This window comes from Oncorhynchus masou, chromosome 9 (genome assembly GCF_036934945.1).
Source record: "Oncorhynchus masou masou isolate Uvic2021 chromosome 9, UVic_Omas_1.1, whole genome shotgun sequence".
Lineage (NCBI taxonomy): Eukaryota > Metazoa > Chordata > Actinopteri > Salmoniformes > Salmonidae > Oncorhynchus > Oncorhynchus masou.
In genome coordinates this window covers 6,006,024-6,021,740 of record NC_088220.1, presented here as the reverse complement: position 1 = coordinate 6,021,740, position 15,717 = coordinate 6,006,024, and the positions used below count along the sequence as shown (strand labels likewise).

Genomic DNA, 15,717 nt, shown 5'->3' with positions numbered 1-15,717 from the left:
AATCTGAGATGACAGTGTTGTTAAGAAAAGGCTAAGCTTGAGAGCAGACGCATTATTTTCATTTTATTTGCGATTTTCAGAAATCGTTAACGTTGCGTTATGCTAATGAGCCTGAGGCTTTAGTCACAAACCCGGATCCGGGATGGAGAGTTTCAAGAAGTTAAATAGTACTTTGAAGAATCTCAAATATAAAATTTATTTTGATTGGTTTACACTTCTTTTGGTTATGCATGATTCCATATGTGGTATTTCATAGTTTTAATGTCTTCACTGTTATTCTACAATGTAGAAAATAGTAGAAAAAAAGATAAACAATTTAGTACAGAGTACTGTAGGTGTTCTAAAGTGTCCTTGTGCACTGTACCTGTATTGTGCACTGCTATTCAGAAAACCTTGTTTGAATGAAAAGGATGGATAGAAAATATAAAACAACAATATTTACCCAAGACAAGATAAGATATGCAACTTAATTGAAATTGAAATTTAACTAGGAAAAAAAAAAGCTATGATAGGAAAGATACAATGAATCGAAATAAATAAATTGAATCTAAATAAAACAAGGAAATAGAAAAGTAATAATATAAATGAGAGGAAATAAAAAATAACGGAAATGACTGGGGAACATCATCGTTGCTATGTGCAGAACACTTGGCTGGTCATTTTCCAGGCATGAACAATTCAGGACATTTCAGCGGGGGAGGTCTTGGCATAGAAATGACTCATAAAAATGCAAATTGGTAATCAAGTAGGACATGGGTAGCAAGGATACTGTTAATGTTCACACAAAGCACACTTAATCTGATACACCGTGATAGACTCTTTACCATCTCACACTCCCCCCCAAAAAACATACTCATGTCACCGAGATGAGACAACCTTTGCAAAGCAACATTTTCATTTTAGTTGATTATTTTAGAAGACTGTCTGTTTGCTTTCTGTATTGTATGTGTGTTTAGTGCCCCCTCTGCATAGCAAATCTTGTGCTTTATCTCCTCTCAAAAAAATATCCCGAATTTGAATTCGCAAGCGGGCCTCAGATAATCTGCAATATTCATATTCCTCCACGACGTATTGAGTGTTGTCTAGACTATAAATGGAGAATGCATGGCATTATGCTACTATCTGTTTTTAGGCCGACTTCATTAAGGTAAGTGAGAATATTGCGCTGCGATTGAATAGAACATCAATTAGATGATAAAACAAGAACATTGGGTTCTGCATGAGGCACCTATTACCATAACACAGTTCCTTTCCTAGTCAATAATCTACAATATTCCCAACAGTTAACCTTTTTTTTCCACTGAAAATTGGAGGAATACGCTGTGTCTGCAATTTTCATCGTTATGGTTTATAGCAAAACTACACGCGCTTATCACTTGATACACATAATAACATAAAGCCTCTTCAAAGAAAGCATTGTGGTGACATGGTGGCCTAAGGCTCTGTTCTGATTTAAGCGTGTAAACGTGGCCCATAAAGTCTAACAACAAAGAACAGCTCTACTAACACACAGCCTTATGGGTTCAACTAAATGCAGGTGAACAGCAGTGACATTGGGAAGGGGTGGTACTGTATGTAGCTAGTTATCTTATCATATATCTAGTTAGCTTTTGCCTATACAATTGTCTTTTCCGGAATCTTCAATGACGGAATGTTAAAATGATTTATGCTAGCGGTAAATGCCACAAATTATAATCTTCTGGTGTATTTATTTTTCCAACGAATAAGGATGAAAACAAATTATTCATAAAACATAACAAACTATTGTTCTTTATGTCAATCACACAAGCAGTGACAGTCACTCGATCCTGATAGAGAGAAGTGTGTGCTCACCTTGACAAGTTCATAGTGTTGGATCCCATTGATCCCCACGTCTGGGTCAAATGCAGAGGGCACGGGGTACCGGGTGTTGATGGCAGTGTTCTCTGGGATGGAGATGTTTATTACGGTGGACTGGAAGAGTGGAGCGTTGTCATTGATGTCCTCAATCAGGAACCGGATCTTGACCAGACGGAAGATCTCGTCAGGCAGAACGGCAACCTCGATCTCGTAGAAGCAGCGCTTCTCGTTGAATACTCCAGAGCAGAGCTTCTCGCGGTCGATGCGGTGAGCCGTGGTGAAGATCTCCCCGGTGTTGGCCTCTACCCTCACCAAAGGCACATCGCCCGTTTTGTAGACAGGCTTAAACTGCAGTGGCGAGGTCAGCTTGAAGTCAGGGTCAAGGTTCAGGTCCAAGTCCTTCCGCAGGTTCCCGATGCGGACGTTCTCGGGCTGCTCCTCCCTCACCGTGTAGTCCTTCTCTTGGGCCCAGGACAGCAAGACCAGGCAGGTGAGCAACACCACCAACACATGAGCATGACTTGCTAAGTCCATAATCATAGAGGATGGGAGCTTTCCTTGTAAGGATGCAACTCTGTCAGAGAGAGAGAGGGAGACAGAGAGAGACAGAGAGAGAAAGAGAGAGAGACAGAGACAGAGAGAGACACAGACAGACAGACAGACAGACAGACAGACAGACAGACAGAAACAGAGAAAAACAGAGAGAGAAACAGAGAGAGAAACAGACAGAGAGACAGACAGACAGACAGACAGACAGACAGACAGACAGACAGACAGACAGAAAGACGGACACACAGACGGACCGACAGACAGACAGACAGACGGAGACAGACAGACAGACAGACAGACAGACAGACAGACAGACAGACAGACAGACAGACAGACAGACAGACAGAGGGAGGGAGACAGACAGACAGACAGACAGACAGACAGAGGGAGAGAAACAGAGAGAGAAACAGAGAGAGAAACAGAGAGAGAAACAGAGAGAGAAACAGAGAGAGAGGGGAAGATAAATGATCTTGTTACTGCAAAAGTTACATGATACCCAGGTTACATCTGAAAATGGCACCTTTATTCCCTGTATAGTGCACTACTTGTGACCAGATCTCTAGGATTTAACACAGTGCACTATATAAGAAACAGAGTTCTATTCCAGACTCAGATCCATATATTCTGACTGTAATTAGTATGATTCTCACTAATGGAGAGGGGTTGAACTTGACCTATCAACCTAACTAGCTCTGAGCCTGCATATCTCCAATGTCTTTGAGAGCAAATTAACAGCAGTTTTACACAATGAACCTTTGACGACACCGCCGGTTGAACACAAAGACATGAAAAGGTTATTAGTTCACACGTTCCATCAATCCGTGACATTGAGGTAATCAACCAATTCATATTTTCCTCGCCGGAGGAGATCATCATTGGCGTAGTCAATAGACAACCTTGCATGAATGTTTGATGAGTTTACGTGGGGGCAGTACGTTTGGCACATGAGTTGACCTTTGGGGTTGACCTTTCGTCAGGTTTTAAAGATACGTAGCTCGGGAATCGGTCTGATCATCACGAGCAGGAAACATGGGAAAAAAAACCACTTCAGATTTGTCCCCTGGTCAAAAGTACAACGTATGTGCATGGGTATAGGCTCCCGAGTGGAGCAGCGGTCTCAGTGCTAGAGGCCTCACAACCGACCCTGGTTCGATCCCGGGCTGTATCACAACTGGCCGTTATTGGGAGTCCCACAGGGCGGCGCACAATTGGCCCAGCATCGTCGCGGGTTAGGGGAGGGGTTTATGAAGAAGAATATGTTCTTAACTGACTTTCCTAGCTAAATAAAGGTTAAATATATTAATCATATATATATATATATATATATATATATAGGGAATAGGGTACCACTTAGGATGCAGACATCATCTTCCTGAGCCACATAATAGAAATACAATGATCATTAACTCAGAGCCTCATTTACTGAGTATCTAAAAAAAAAAAATCAAAAACAGTAACATGAAAGATGACATGAATGCCCAGCCATATGAAAACACCATGTTCTGCATGACAATGAATCGACACATTACGAAAGCCACCATGTCTCACATTAGAATATTATAATCATACCAATGTAATCATTAACATTAGTTGATAGTTTTCTCTAACATGCTACATGTATTGTTATTAGATTGAAAAGAAGGTCTATGACTGATCTCTCTCTCTCTCTATCATTAAGCCCATGGTAAATTAGTAAATAGTCAATAGTAAATCAACAGCCTATGGGTTTCAGCACCATCTGACAGTATCAATATATCAGTGTTTTCTTATTTTATGCCAGTTTGCTTGATCGGTAGCTCCACCAATTATATCAAAGCTTTGTGTGCTGAAACCTGGCTAGAGGGCAAAGGTCCCTGTTGCCAAAAACAAACTAGGCCATCCAAAGAGGGACCACAGAGATAAGATGGCCGTCGCTATGCTTGTTATAGCAAGAACAACTTTCAGGTTATTAGGATTAGAATTTATGCTCACGCTACACTTCAAAATGTTACGTATTTAACGTGTATTTATCCAGGATGTTCCATTGAGGTCTCTTTTTTTTACAAGGGAGACCTGGACCAAGGGGAGACTTAAAGTCTGCAGGTATACTGCATTGTGATGTATTGTAACACTTGTCATGAGGACCAGACTGTGCTGACAGTATGCAGCAGGCTCAGTAGCACACCTTTTTATTTTATTTTTATTTTTCTAAACTTTAGTATCAAGAAATATTCCAAAAGCTTGGAATGTTTTCTCTACCACTCCATAAGGACAGTAGTAGTGATTTTTTTAAATGAACTATCAACCCATTTCCAGGCTCCCTTGTCTAGTGAAAATACTAGAATCATTGGTCAACAAACAGGTATGTTATTATCAATCTGTAAACGGTGTTCTTGTTCTTAATATTAGTCAATCTGGATTCAGAACCAAAACATAGCACTGCTACGACTGCTACGCCTGTTGTAAATGATATTGCAAATGCCTTGTGCTGTTGTATTTGTAGACTTGACAAAAGCTTTTGATACTGAAGACCATGTTATTCAGTTGAATAACCTGTCCTGATATGATACTGTAGACCATGTTATATTGAATAAGCTGTCTTGATAGGATACTGTAGACCATGTTATTCCGTTGAAAAAGCTGTCCTCTCTGTGACAAAATCGGAGTTCCTTGAGTTACATAAATGGGTTCCCCAAGGTTCAATACTCGGCCCACTATTATTTACAATCAATATAAATAACATTAGTAATGCTGTAAAAATATATATATTGATTTGTATGCAGATGATACAGTGTTGTATTCCATTGCCCCATCAGTGGACCAAGCCTTTTCACATTTGAAGTCTGATTTTCAACCACAGCAGAGATCACGGTTGGATCTAAAGTTAGTGCCAAATGCAAACACACCAAAATGAATGGCTTTTTTAGGTCCCAAATGGATCGATATTTAAATGCATTTGTAATGCCTAGTTTGAACGGTACACAAATAGAGCGAGTTCCTTTCTAAAAATATTGGTTTGATGACAAAGTGTCATTTAAAAAACACTTCACTGAGCTGGTTAAAGAAGTTGAAGTTCAAGGTTTGTTTCTTTTACAGAAAAAATGTCTGAATTTAGTTAATAGGTAGAATATTGTCCAGGACACTTTAAAATTATTTTTTAATTTTCGCCTAAAATGACATATCCAAATGTAACTACCTGTAGCTTAGGACCTGAAGCAATGATATGCATATTCTTGATACCATTTGAAAGGAAAACTTTGAAGTTTGTGGAAATGTGAAATTAATGTAGGAGAATATAACACATTAGACACAGTAAAAGATAATACAAACAAAAAAACAACCTTTTTTGTATATTTTTTTTAACCATCATCTTTCAAATGCAAGTTAAAGGCCATAATGTATTATTCCAGCCCAGACGCAATTTCCATGTTGGCCACTAGATGGCAGCAGTGTATGTGCAAAGGTTTAGACTGATCCATTGAACCATTGCCTTTCTGTTAAAGAATTTGTGTCAAGACTGCCCAAAAGTGCCTAATTGGTTTATTAATAACTTTTCAAGTTCATAACTGTGCACTCTCCTCAAACAATAGCATGGTATTATTTCACTGTAATAGCTACTGTAAATTGGAAAGTGCAGTTAGATTAACAAGAATTTAAGCTTTCTGCCAATATCAGATATGTCTTAAGTCCTGGGAAAATGTCTTGTTACTTACAACCTCATGCTAATCACATTAGCGCACATTAGCTCAACCATCCCGCTGGTGGGACACTGATCTGTAGAGATCCTTAAGAGGTTTTTAATTTCTATTATAGATTATGGAGATATTATCTACATGCATGCAGCAGCAACTACCCTTAAAACACTAGATGCTGTTTTCCATTGTGCCCTTAGGTTTATTACCGGTGATGGTTCTAAAACTCACCATTAGGCCCTTAGGTTTATTACCGGTGATGGTTCTAGAACTCACCAATAGGCCCTTAGGTTTATTACCGGTGATGGTTCTAGAACTCACCAATAGGCCCTTAGGTTTATTACCGGTGATGGTTCTAGAACTCACCAACAGGCCCTTAGGTTTATTACCGGTGATGGTTCTAGAACTCACCATTGGGCCCTTAGGTTTATTACCGGTGATGATTCGAGAACTCACCATTAGGCCCTTAGGTTTATTACCGGTGATGGTTCTAGAACTCACCATTAGGCCCTTAGGTTTATTACCAGTGATGGTTCTAGAACTCACCAATAGGCCCTTAGGTTTATTACCGGTGATGGTTCTAGAACTCATCATTAGGCCCTTAGGTTTATTACTGGTGATGGTTCTAGAACTCACTATTAGGCCCTTAGGTTTGTTACTGGTGATGGTTCTAGAACTCACCATTGTGTTTTGTATCAATAACTGTGTTGGACCTCTTTGTATGTAAGGAGAGAGCGGTATTTTCTTGTGTTTATCTACAAAGCACTCATGCAGAAACTTCCTGTGTATTTATCATCATTAATTCAATTTAGGCTTACAAATGACCAAACCCAGTCTCAGGCTTGGATAACACTGGAGGCCCCTTCGGTCTCCACAGAGTTGGGTAAAGCTGCTTTTTATTTTTTGGCCCCCTTCATGTGGAACAACTTCCAGAGCTCTCTGAAATGAGATGTTCTGCTCCCCCTTAGTCAGTTCAGAGTGATGATCAGAGACCACTAAGTTGATAAATGTGTCTGTTATTCTTAATATGTTTTGTAATTGTGTATATTGTTTGAGTTTGATTCATTTTTGCAGGGCTCATCTGTAAAAGAGACCGTACATAACACCACACAGCTGTACTACACTGGGGTTAAATGTGGATGTCTGATAAACTGTCTTCTATAACGGTTAGCTTTTCAAAGTTATTTTGAATTCCAACAATTTACATCAAACCACTAACATACTGTATGAATTTGTCATTCACGTCCCACTACATTCCAGGCCCATCTGATCTCTGAGCATTTACTATAAGCTTTATAGGAGATGTAGACTCCCACAACACATTGGTTAGGAGGTAATAAAGAGAGTATCAATCACCTTTCATTTCCCCTCCCAGCTCCATTATATTAATATTCATCACAGAGATGTTGCACAGCTGTCTTGAGAAGCGTTCCGTGAACGCCTTATGAAAACGCTATCTACATAGGGACAGAGCTTGTATACTGTCTTGAGAATAGATCTATAACTACTGTATTAAAACTTTACAATAGAGGCATTTTACATCAAGATGGTGGTGACATCCAAATGCCATAATAGCATCTCAAAAGTAGATTTTTTAAAATTAAATATTTGTTATAAATATTTAATTTAAATTGTTCGGAATGAGCCGGAATGGCAACATGTTTTATCGTTGCATCATATGATCTTATTTGGAAATAAATTCAACCAGAGGACCTTCTAACTCGCCTTCTATTGTCTAGCCTAGAGGTTAGAGACTACAAGGTGAAGAATTCTGTTGCTGTGCCCTTGAGCAAGGCACTTAACTCTAATTGCTCCTGGAGGTTTCTCTGGATGATTAAAATGTCAAATGTAAATCTTCCTGATGAAGAACTCAGGTGAAACTCATTATAGGGTTAGGTTAAGACTCATTATAGGGTTAGGTTTAGACTCATTATAGGGATAGGATTAGACTCATTATAGGGTCAGGTTTAGACTCATTATAGGGTTAGGTTTAGACTCATTATAGGGTTAGGTTTAGACTCATTATAGGGATAGGATTAGACTCATTATAGGGTTAGGTTTAGACTCATTATAGGGTTAGGTTTAGACTCATTATAGGGTTAGGTTTAGACTCATTATAGGGTTAGGTTTAGACTCATTATAGGGTTAGGTTTAGACTCATTATAGGGTTAGGTTAAGACTCATTATAGGGTTAGGTTTAGACTCATTATAGGGTTAGGTTTAGACTTATTATAGGGTTAGGTTTAGACTCATTATAGGGTTAGGTTTAGACTCATTATAGGGTTAGGTTTAGACTTATTATAGGGTTAGGTTTAGACTCATTATAGGGTTAGGATTAGACTCATTATAGGGTTAGGTTTAGACTCATTATAGGGTTAGGTTTAGACTCATTATAGGGATAGGTTTAGACTCATTATAGGGTTAGGTTTAGACTCATTATAGGGATAGGTTTAGACTCATTATAGGGTTAGGTTTAGACTCATTATAGGGTTAGGTTTAGACTCATTATAGGGTTAGGATTAGACTCATTATAGGGTTAGGTTTAGACTCATTATAGGGATAGGTTTAGACTCATTATAGGGTTAGGATTAGACTCATTATAGGGTTAGGTTTAGACTCATTATAGGGTTAGGTTTAGACTCATTAGAAGACTGTTGGGTTAGAAAAACATGGTTGACAGTATCTACATGACAGACATCTATTTGAAGGTGACTCTCTGCAGTATAAAACAGTGTTGTGATGTCATATGAATGAAACTCTGCATGGGGGTTGTGATTTGCTTGACTGTGAAGTTGGCACCTTTCCTAGAGACAAAGAAGGGTTCATTACTATTCACTGTGCCACGTGTGAAGAGGAGTCCAAGGCTGAACCAAACCATGGATAATGATAAACACTCTCTTCAAAACTATACATTGGATCTAATGGGGTTGAGCAATGAGCTTCAACTTTTACAAATGCAAAACATGTACAGTTTGGCAATGAAGAATCGGGAAAATAATGTAGAGGACATTTTTATTTTATGTTTCAATGTCAATCAAGCAGAACATCTTTCCATGCAAACATTTCACAAGATTCCAGAAATGGTTATTTTGAGCTGTGAGAAAAGAGGTTTACTACAGCAGACAACTCTGCTTCTCTCCTCTCTCTGGAGACAGAGCTGAGCAAGGGGGGGGGGGCTAGTAGCAGACAGCTCCTGGATCACTTTACATGACAATATGATGGACAGGCCAGTCGGGCAGGGTAGTATTATCAGACTGCCCTGTGGAAGAGGAGAGGGGGCGGAGGGGGGGGGACACCTTCACCTTCCCAAAGAATCTATTGATCTGGCATCTTAAACGGAAGTTTGATGGAGTGACTCCAGAACTGGAGTAGCGGCAACAAACTTCTCTATCCAAAAAAACTGTGATGTGGGTGTCCATGGATATACAGTACCAGTCAAAAGTTTGGACACACCTCATTGCAGTGTTTTTCTTTATTTTTTGTACTATTTTCGAGAGAATGCCAAGAGTGTGCAAAGCTGTCATCAAGGCAAAGGATGGCTAATTTGAAGAATCTCAAATATAAAATATATTTTGATTTGTTTAACACTTTTTGGGGGGGGGGGGTCTCTACATGATTCCATATGTGTTATTTCAGTTTTAATGTCTTCACTACAATTCTACAATGTAGAACATAGTAAAAAATAGGTAATGAGGTATGTCCAAACTTTTGACTGGTACTGTACATTAAGAGATGTTTCTTAATGCATTGCAAGCTGGACTTGCAAAGGGACACAATCTTGGTAACGCCAGGCTCTATCTCTCCTGGTTCCATTGATCGTCGACAGACTGGCAGACAGGCAGGTTTATTGTCCAGATCTATTCAGTCTCCCTTTAAAAGATCTACAGCCTCGAAGTTTCCTTATCTAGTTGTCACAAGAGGAATAATGGTAGATTTCTCTTGACTGAGTAATGACTTTGGTCTTCACAGCTGGGGCAGATTAAATTCCAAATGCCAAAGGGGTTCCTGCTGATAAGAATGAATCATTGTAAAATAACTAAATCATATTTACTCTTCGTTAATTGTGTTCGGCTAAGACAAATACCATTTCCATATGTCTTAATTTTTCAGTCAAATTTGTGAAAAAAATCTAATTTAGGACCCAATGTAGAGTAAATGCTTCAATCATATATCAACGCCGAGGGAAAATAAATCAAACATTTCAAATTTCCTTTGCATTATTTTCTAGTTAGAAATGTCAACACGATGAGATAATAATCCAAATAATTTCTGTTTAATATAAGAAAGAGGGCTTCAATATATTCCATCCAGCATTAACAATCACCAACACAGACGTGATAACTTCACATAAATTGGCATGAAAATCCTTATCACATCTTGTCACGTCAGTTAATCTGATATTACTGTAAATGACCTCTAGAGGGCAGTAAAGGGACATAATAGTTAACGACACACGGAATACGACCAACGCCAATATAAATATCACTATCATTTGATGCTACATAATGCTACATTAAAATAATTAATATTTTGCTAACATTTGCTTTATTCAAAAGTTTTATTGGATAGTCAAATAACTATTGGTAGCTATCGAGAGTAGTGAATAGTATTAGTTATATATATATATATATATATATATATAATTTTTTTTTTGCTTTCTGTGCCCTTTCCTAGAATTCTCGAGAAACCATTTGTTTAGTAACCAGTATTTGTATAATTTTTTTTTTACATCTACGCATTTGGAAAAAAATAGTTCAATGCAGCAGGATGAAATAAAACATGTTAGTTGTGTTAGCCAAATAGTCGATGAAGACTATACTGTTAAATACCTATATTACACACAATTGATACCTTCATTGTTCATGTGTTTGATGGTGGCCATGCTCTATGATACAGACATTACATTACGCAGGTGCAAATTATTCTGTATCGCTCTGAATCATTGTGGAAGTTAGGCTACTGAAACATAATGTGTGTGACAATACAATTCAAATACGTGCACAAGTACAGTGAAATGCTTACCTTGCTCAACCCAACAGGGCAGTAATTAATATCAACACAGGTATAACTAATAATATATGTATATATATACCCAGTATATAGTGTTCTATCTTATTTACTATATATATATATATATATATATATATATATATATATATATATATATATATATATATATATATATATAAGAAAAACACGAGAAATAGTAAATAATATAGAACGCTATATACAGGGTCAGTGCCAATACCAAATGTACCATGTGCAGGGATAATAGAGTATTTCAGCTACTTACATATAGGAGGATATTAGGGGAAAGCGATTGGTATTATTAATCACAATATTAATAATAATAGTAATAATATCATACAAATAATAAGGGGAAAGAGGAGAGCCATTCATAACTACATTTTGAAGGATGTGACTGAAGAATCATTGTTTTGGACACTATTGCTAGAGCTTCAGCAGCTATAAAACCCATAATGCAATGTAAAAACCAACTGCTTATCAGTGTGTGGACTTGTAAGAGGCAACTCCAGTCAAATGTAAAACTGCACATCCAGGTGAAATACTCAGCTGTCATACTTAATTAGCAGAATAACAGTTTATCATTCAACTAAGCAATGATTAATTACCACAGCTAAGGACTACTAAGCAGTGGTTAGTTACCACAAGTAAGGACTACTAAGCAGTGTTTAGTTACCACAACTAAGGACTACTAAGCAGTGGTTAGCTACCACAACTAAGGACTACTAAGCAGTGGTTAGTTACCACAACTACGGACTATTAAGCAGTGGTTAGTTACCACACCTAAGGACTACTAAGCAGTGGTTAGTTACCATTGAAGAATAGTTTATCATTCACCTAAGCAACAGTTTGTTACCACAACTAAGGACTACTAAGCAATGGTTAGTTACCACAACTAAGGACTACTAAGCAGTGGTTAGTTACCACAACTACGGACTATTAAGCAGTGGTTAGTTACCACAACTAAGGACTACTAAGCAGTGGTTAGTTACCACAACTAAGGACTACTAAGCAGTGGTTAGTTACCACAACTACGGACTATTAAGCAGTGGTTAGTTACCACAACTAAGGACAAATAAGCAGTGGTTAGTTACCACAACTAAGGACAACTAAGCAGTGGTTAGTTATCACAACTAAGGACTACTAAGCAGTGGTTAGTTACCACAACTAAGGACTACTAAGCAGTGGTTAGTTACCACAACTACGGACTACTAAGCAGTGGTTAGTTACCACAACTAAGGACTACTAAGCAGTGGTTAGTTACCATTGAAGAATAGTTTATCATTCAACTAAGTAATGGTTAATTACCACAACTAAGGACTACTAAGCAGTGGTTAGTTACCATAACTAAGGACAACTAAGCAGTGGTATAGGCCTACATTTAAATGTATATAAAACTAAGATTGTGAACACTTCTAAACAAGTTTAGATCTAAGCACTAAAGCTTTATCAATCTCTGTTAGCCTACACTGCAATCCATATCAATTATCCGAAAACATTTTTCTAAGAGTAAATTCAGGCATGTCATCTAAGTCAGGAAATCATTAACCAATCAATCTGGATAACATCCGTGAATAAAATATATGAATAGCCTCCATTTTTATCATATAAGGTATAGGCCTATGGTTAGTTAGATAATCGAATCGACCTAAGCTTCAATAACAGTATGTCATCGCCTGCTGTTTTAGAGGCTATGTGGAGAGATGGAGACTGACGGGTCTGTTGACCAATAAATCCCCTCAATACAATGAAGCACCGGGAACGTTGAGCATGAATATGGTGCCCTAGCTTCCCTTATAGCCTATTGAGTGTAGTTTTCGAGCATGGAGTGTATGTATACTGTGTTTATTATACAGCATATGTGTTCCTCAAGAGCACTAATCAGTCCAATGTCAAAAAATTGACCTACTGGCAATGCTCATGGGAAAGAGGATAATGCCCCCGAAGTTGAAAGCTGCCTGCCAGTCTCTGTGTGCATTATCCATAATGATATTAGCCAGGAAGTTATGGATTAGTCAGGATAGTCATTAACAGCCATGTGGGTTAGCAGCGTGGTTAAGGTTAGGGTTTGGTGACTGTGCCAGCTAGTGACTGCTCTGCGATTCATGACGAAAAACGATAACTTGCAGTCAAAAAAACCTCACCTGTCGAAAAGTATGCAGTAGCCTAGCTTGCTCCATCTTAAACATTTAATTTGAAAACAATGTAGGTATATTGACTATGCACGGATTGAATAACTCATGACCGGCCGAAAATAATGGTAATGCGACAGCTATGGTTGAAAAGTATAGTGAGTAATATCCTATAGGCTGCTTGAAGAAAATATAAATGTTTTGAAATAGATCGTGACCATAACTATAACGGCGATTATAATAGCTACGATGAACGGAATCTTTTTTTGCACTATGGATGGTGTGACTGACCAAATCCGATGCGTAAAGACATGGCGCAATGGGGGTCCTCGTTTTAACACTGAATGTGATTCTTGTGATTTATCTATAAATTATTTGACAACATTATGGTGGAATGCATGCAACCCCAGTTATCGAGGGATGCGAATCAACTGCGATGCGGCAGATGGTCGGCAGGTTTGCGTACATTTGTGGTAAATTCGGATTCCTTTAGCGATATCGACATCATAAAGTATTTTCCTCTATATAGGTTGAACAATTTCCTCTTAAAATGTACATAACATTTCCACATGACATGAGACATTGACAACTTGTAGGCTGGTATTGAGAATTAAATAAGCTAATACTATTAATCAATGTTGTTACCATTTTTTTTTTTTACTTGACTCTAGTGATTATAATAATAATGCTTACCTTAAATCCCTTTGAAACAGAATATGTAAAATCAATCGCAATTCCCGTCACGTAGCGACATCACTGCTTTAGAAGAAGTGCCACAGAATTACACTGAAGTGGAATAGGGGAGAGAAAAAGATCCTGTTCTGGTAGCGGGAGTCAAATAAAACGCAAATCAATAGGGTTATCCGCTACAGAAAATGATCCATGTCCTAAAAAGTCTATGGTCCACATTCAAAAGGCAAAAAAAGCATTTCTTGCAGAATAACTTTGTAACTCGAAGAGCCGACGTAATTCCTCTTCAGATATCTTGAGTTAAGCGTGGTTCAATTACGGGCGGCAGGAGAGATGCTGATGGTCCAAGTTGATTGAGTCACATGCAATATCCCTAGCCCTACGTGTGTGTGTGTTTTAAATGTTTTCTCCTGATATAAATGGTGAAAACCGCTTGTATGGAAGATCGTTTCACTCAGCATGTGTTAAAGCTTTTTAACAAGCGCATAAACTTCCATCTAAGAACGCGCAAAAAGGAAACAGTTTGGTACGATGTCTGAAAACTTCAATTCTGACAGCACTGTTTTCATTTTTGTAAAGGTTATTATACAGCAACAACAAAAAATAACACATAAATGAACTGTAGCCTGGGTAGTGTTCTGTCCCCCAAAGGAGTTTGGGTGAAAGTGTTCCTTAGTTCGGCATCACTTACAGCGGGGCCGACGGTATGCTGTATCGGTGTGCTAAACTGTGCCTAGTTGTCTCAGTAGTATTGTATGAATCCGATCCCTCAGTACTGCCCACCTCTCTGCCTCCGACTGACATCACTGTGAGAGGAGGAGCCTAAAGCAAATAATACATCTCCCATCTTCTCCCATCTTCTTAAAGCTGCACTGTAAACAGGAGATCCCTGCATTGTTTTAGCTGGGTGTGTAGAGTATAGTGTTGACCACAACAAGCACCCCAAGATGCATCGGCTCTGCTGTAGCGTAGCTTAGCCTGGCTCCAATAACTACCTGAGAAAGAGGTGGCACTGCACCAGCCTAGCCTCGTCAATCTGGCTCCAATAACCGCCTGAGAAAGAGGGGGGCACTGTTCACTTTTCGAATAAATGTTACTTCTTAACAGGGGAGGTCATGACCATACCCGAATTTGTATTTTTATTTTATTTCACCATTATTTAACCAGGTAGGCAGGTTGAGAACATGTTCTCATTTACAACTGCGACCTGGCCAAGATAAAGCAAAGCAGTTTGACACATACACCAACACAGTTACACATGGAGTAAAACAAACATACAGTCAATTATACAGTAGAAAAATAAGTCTTTATAAGAGCAAATGAGGTGAGATAAGGGAGGTAAAGGCAAAAAAAGGCCATGGTGGCGAAGTAAATGCAATATAGCAAGTAAAACACTGGAATGGTAGATTTTCAGTGGAAGAATGTGCAAAGTAGAAATAAAAATTATGGGGTGCAAAGGAGCAAAATAAATAAATACAGTGGAGGAAGAGGTAGTTTGGGCTAAATTATAGATGGGCTATGTACAGGTGTAGTAATCTGTGAGCTGCTCTGACAGCTGGTGCTTGAAGCTAGTGAGGGAGATAAGTGTTTCCAGTTTCAGAGATTTTTGTAGTTCGTTCCAGTCATTGGCAGCAGAGAACTGGAAGGAGAGGCGGCCAAAGGAAGAATTGGTTTTGAGAGTGACCAGAGAGATTTACCTGCTGGAGCGCGTGCTACAGGTGGGTGTTGCTATGGTGCCCAGCGAGCTGAGATAACGGGGGACTTTACCTAGCAGGGTCTTGTAGATGACCTGGAGCCAGTGGGTTTGGTGA

At 38.6% G+C, this 15,717-nt stretch overlaps 1 protein-coding gene across 2 annotated transcripts in view; it reads right to left on the bottom strand.

The window, feature by feature from the left end:
- The window catches only part of LOC135545450 (protocadherin-11 X-linked-like), a 36,216-nt gene extending 21,562 nt beyond the window's left edge, over positions 1-14,654 (bottom strand). Inside the window, exons 1-3 of one of the 2 annotated variants that reach the window (XM_064973071.1) lie at positions 14,598-14,653; positions 13,910-14,037; positions 1,834-2,413 (exon numbers count right to left, since the gene is read on the bottom strand). In XM_064973071.1, the coding sequence (XP_064829143.1) occupies positions 1,834-2,379 (546 nt within the window). In that variant the 5' untranslated portion in view covers positions 2,380-2,413; positions 13,910-14,037; positions 14,598-14,653. Of the gene's footprint in view, positions 1-1,833; positions 2,414-13,909 lie in introns of both variants that reach the window. The other variant, XM_064973070.1, reaches the window with a different exon arrangement.
- Positions 14,655-15,717: the final 1,063 nt, after the last annotated feature.